This window comes from Eretmochelys imbricata, chromosome 20, assembly GCF_965152235.1.
Source record: "Eretmochelys imbricata isolate rEreImb1 chromosome 20, rEreImb1.hap1, whole genome shotgun sequence".
In the NCBI taxonomy this organism is placed as follows: Eukaryota; Metazoa; Chordata; order Testudines; family Cheloniidae; genus Eretmochelys; species Eretmochelys imbricata.
Genome location: NC_135591.1, coordinates 1,572,442 through 1,576,931, shown reverse-complemented (window position 1 = coordinate 1,576,931; position 4,490 = coordinate 1,572,442). Strand labels below are relative to the sequence as shown.

Genomic DNA, 4,490 nt, shown 5'->3' with positions numbered 1-4,490 from the left:
GCCGATCCAGCCCAGCCCAGAGCCCAGCGAGCGACGGAAACAGGCAGCCAGGTCATGGGGGGCGCTGCTGGGGCAGGGCTGAGAGGTGGGCACAGGGTGCGTCCGCCCAGGCTTGTCTCCCGCACTGGGTGCGGCCTGGTACCCTGCTGCCCTGGGGGCCGGATCCTGCTCTGGCCCGGGTGGGAGCCCTGAGTCTAAGGGGGCCATGACCCCGTCCCGATCTCCTGGGTTCCCATCAGCAGTACTGAGCAGGGACCCTTGTCCCCAGTGACCACCCCGGACAGAGCAGAGCAGAGCAGAGCAGAGCCCCCCACCTGCTGCTCTACCCAGAGGGACAAGCCCCCAGCCCGACTCGTTGGGGCCCCCGATATCGCCTCGGCAGAGCCCCCCCAGCCCCTCTCGGCAGAGCTGGTGCCACCCGTGCCGGGGCCCGTTGCCATGCCGGCGCCTGGTTGCTAGGTTTCGCTCGGAGCCGGCGTGGGCTGCAGCACGTTGTGCCAAACCATGTAATTTTTGTGATTGCGGCATCTCTCGGGGGGAAGGGGGGGTCCCTGTGTAAAGCCTGGGGTAGCTGAGCCCTGATCCCCCCCCCTTCAGTGGGTTCATTCCTCCATGCCCCGTGTGGCAGGCTCAGGGCTGAGGCACCGTGGCCCTGGCCGGGCGAGGCATCCCGGCGCCCAGCCCCACACGCCCCTCCCAGAGCTGGGGACGGAACCCAGGCGTCCTGGCTCTAACCACTAAGCAGCTTTGCTCGGCGCTGCCCCCTCCCCCGGCAGGGCTGGGGGGGCTGTCGTGACACCAGCAGAGCTTTGGTGGGGGGGATAGCAGCTGGGAGGCCCTTTCAGTCGTGGGGGGCAGGTACCATGCGCCCATCGCCTTGCTGAGGCCCCAGCGCTGCTGGGTGGAGGGATCCCCAGCAATGACCCCCCCCACACACGGGCCCCAGGCTGAGCTGAGCTCCGCCCAGCTGGGCTTGCAGGAGGTGCCCGTCAGCAGGTACGTGGGGGCAGCCCAGGGTCTGGGGCATCACTTGGGAAGGGGGTGTCCCCCAGCAACAAGCCCCCCGCCCCCCATGACCACGTGGTGTCCCGCAGAGCAGTCGGGGAGCGGGCAGCATTCATGGGGTTCAGCTGCAGGTCCTGCCATCGCCCAGGGCCCAGCCAGGCGCCAGTGGGGGCTGGGGGGAGTGGGGTGTCTGCAGGGCACCGGGAGAGGGGCCATGCCAGGGATGCTGGCAGGGGCCAGGCTGCAGGCCCGGCTGGAGAGCTGCGTGTGTTTCAGGGCGTGCACGGTCCAAGCACTCGCTGTGGGGGGGTGTGTGTCCCCCCCTGTGTGCACGCTCCGTTCCGGCTGCTGGCAGGCTGGTACGCACCCGCCCGCACAAAGAGCTGCTCCCGGTGCATGCTGCCGACACAGCCCTGGTGCAGAGCTCCCTAGCTCGCAAGCAGCCCCATCCCTCCCTCTCCGCGTAGCGCTCCCTCGTGGGCTCGCCCGGCTCGCCACGCCCGGACAAGCAAGTCCCCTGGGACCATGCTGGGCTGCCCAGTGCTGGGGGGCCATGGGCCTTGGGGGGCACCGGGCACTGGGCACCTGCAGATCTGCAAGCGGACGGACCTGCTGGTGGTTGAGATTAACACGGTCTCTTGTTGCAGCCACGGCAGCGCCATGGACCCAGGGCACTGGCCCGCACGGGGCTCCGGCACCCCCTGGATCTACCGGAGCATCTCGGGGGAGTACGCGTGAGTCAGGGCCTGTCTCACTAGATCATTCCTCCCGGGGGGCGGAGGGCTTGCTTTGCAAAGCTTTTCCCTAGGCTCGCTTGCCTGAGCAGGGGGCTGCAGGTCAGGCGTGAGGGGCACCGGCAGAGCTGTGTGACGCGGGGAGCCCAGGGCTGGGCTAGAAGGGGGCTGTGGGTCAGCACTGGGACGCATCTCCCCTTTCCCTGGCATCACCCCAACAGGGCCCCCCCCGCCCCTGCACTGCTGGCCAAGGCTCCCCGATTCCCATCAGTCACCCCCGCTTCCTGCACACGGCAAACCCCTTGCAACCCCTGCCTGTCCCCCACCCCATGTGTGGGCACCCAGGGCACTGCTGCCCTCTCCACGGGGCCAGGAAAGCCAGGGGGTGTCTGCCAGGGTGGGAGGGGCAGTGCTAGGAGCAGGGTCGCCCCATGTTCCACCCTGGTGTGCACCCCTTCCCAGTTAGTGGGACCCTCCCCACCCCCACAGTGAGCTATCCGGGGCCTCTGAGCCCCACCCCCCCAAGTGGCCTAGCAGTGGGTGGGCCAGCCGGGCCCCCTCCCGCCAGGCTGGGCCCTGAGCGGGTCTCTGCCTTGCAGGTGTCTGGAGAAGCGCTTCACGGCTGAGCTGTGGCCGGCCCGGCACCCGGGGGCCCGTGCGCACCAGGACCCCACGTGGAGCAAGACGATTCCTCTGCAGCACCTGCCCTCCAGCGGCGACCCCCGGCTGGGGAAGGGGGCGCCAGGGGACTGGGACGCCCCCAACGAGAGGAAGCCGAGGGGCGGCTCGGAGGGCAGGAGGGGCCTGGGCTGGGCAGCCCCCCCAGAGAGGAGGGGGCAGGGGGCAGCGGACAGCGTCCTGGGCAGGAGGCGGCTGGCAGGGAGTGCCGGGGGGCCACCCCCAGCCAGGCCCCCCAGCTATGAGACCCACATGCTGAGGCGGCTCCGGGTGGGGCGGGGCAGCCGCAAGCCGAATGAGCCACGGCCCCCGCCCTATGTCTCGCCCCCCGCCTATGACGCACCCCACCGCACCCTCCCCACCAAGCGGCCCCGCGCCGCCCCCAAGCCGCCGGCCGCCAAGCGGGGCCGGGCAGCACCCCATGGGAAGGGGCCCGCCGGAGGCAGCCCGGAGCCCACCCCCTGTTCAGGCCGCCCCCGGCCGCGGCTGGCCAGGCTCCCCCAGGAGGTCCTGGGTGGCTGGAGCTACCATGCGGGGTCGGGCTCCCTGGGGCGCCGCGCTGGGTCAGGGCTCTTCTGCCCGGGGCTGGAGGGCACGGTGCGACCCACGGCCCGGGGTGGCTCGGCTGACTCCCTCTTCCGCCCGCTGTCCAGCCCAGACGGTGGCAGCCACACGCTGCCCCGGGCATCCGGAGAGGCTGGCAGGGCCCATGGCTCCGGGGGCTGGGATGCAGCGGGGCCCAGCTCTGCCCCGGGCTGGCAGCGACTCCCCTCCGGCTGGGGCTTTGGCTACGCGCCCAGCTCCATGGGCAGCACCAGGAGTGGGCAGCAGGAGGGCTGGGAGCAGAGGGGCCGGCCAGAACGCAGGGCACCCCCCTCTCCCCGCCCCGCGGGGAAGGCACCTGGCCAGTCCCCCACAGCCGAAGGCCGAAGCTGCCATGGGGGCGTCTTTGTGATCGATGCCACCTGCGTGGTGATCCGCGCCGAGTACATCCCGCCCCCCCGGCGGAAGCAGGTGCAGCTCCTGGGGTCCCCCCCGCCCCGGGACCCGGCCTCGCCATGCCAGAGGCTGCTCTTGGCCAGCCGACCCCACCTTGGGGCCTCTGAGTGGGCGGCAGGGCCCCCACCCCCTTCCCCTTCCCCTGGTGACGGCTCCCTGGGGGAGAGGGCGGCTCGGATCTTGGGGCTCCCCACAGCCGAGCTGGGCCTGGTGGAGCAGCAAGGGGCCTGTGCCCAGCAAGAGACCCCTGGGCGCTGGGGCCAGCAGGCAGGAGCAGCCCTTCCTGGCAGCCCGGAGCCGCTGGTGGGGGTCCCCAGAGTGCATGGGCTGCCCAGCCCGGCTGCTTCCCCCGAAGAGCCGCCGGGGGTCCCGTGCAGCAGGGAGACCCCTGGGGATGGCACCAATCCACCAGTGCAGCCAGGGCCGGGTTGGGGCAGGGAGGCTCCCGGGGACGGTGCCAGTCGCGGCGAGCCGCAGGCCCTGCGTCCCCGAGCCCGGCCCTGCGCCAAGCGCCCGGCGCTCTGCACCCGCGACCTGCGCGAGGCCGTGTCCCGCATCCGCCGGCACACGGCGCCCGACTCGGACACGGACGAGGAGCCCGAGGGCCCGGTCCCGCGCAGCCCCGTGGCCTGGAGGGGGCGCCCACGCCACGACGCCCTGGCCTACAGCAGCAGCAGCCTGGAGAGCAGCGTCTCCGACCCCACTGTCCTCCCGGCCGGCCAGGGGGGGCCCCCGGGGGCCAGGGCGGGACCCAGCCCTGAGGCTGGGGAGCCAGGGGGGTTGGAGTTGAGCGGGGCCGGGGCAGCGGGGCCCAGAAGGGGGTGAGGGCGATGGAGGGGCCCTGCCCCACTCATGCACCCTGCGCTTTTTTCCCCTTGCCCCTGCCCTCCTCTCTCCTTCTCACATATTTAGGAGGGGCGGGGCCTGGCAGGGCGTGTCCATGAGGGGCGTGTCCTGACAGGGTGTGGCTTAGTGGGGTATGGCTGAGCCGGGCAACTCAAATACCCCTTAGTTTTGGGAGAACAAGGCTGACCCCCAGAAGGGCTCATCACCAGGGGTGGGGCTGGGAGCCCA

At 71.8% G+C, this 4,490-nt stretch overlaps 1 protein-coding gene across 1 annotated transcript; it reads left to right on the top strand.

Moving 5' to 3' along the window:
* The first annotated feature begins 919 nt into the window (after positions 1–919).
* DDN (dendrin) lies at positions 920–4,241 on the top strand. Its single transcript, XM_077838875.1, is given in 4 exon segments — positions 920–996; positions 1,154–1,403; positions 1,405–1,739; positions 2,339–4,241. Coding segments are annotated over 4 exon segments (2,565 nt in total).
* The last annotated feature ends 249 nt before the right edge of the window (positions 4,242–4,490 follow it).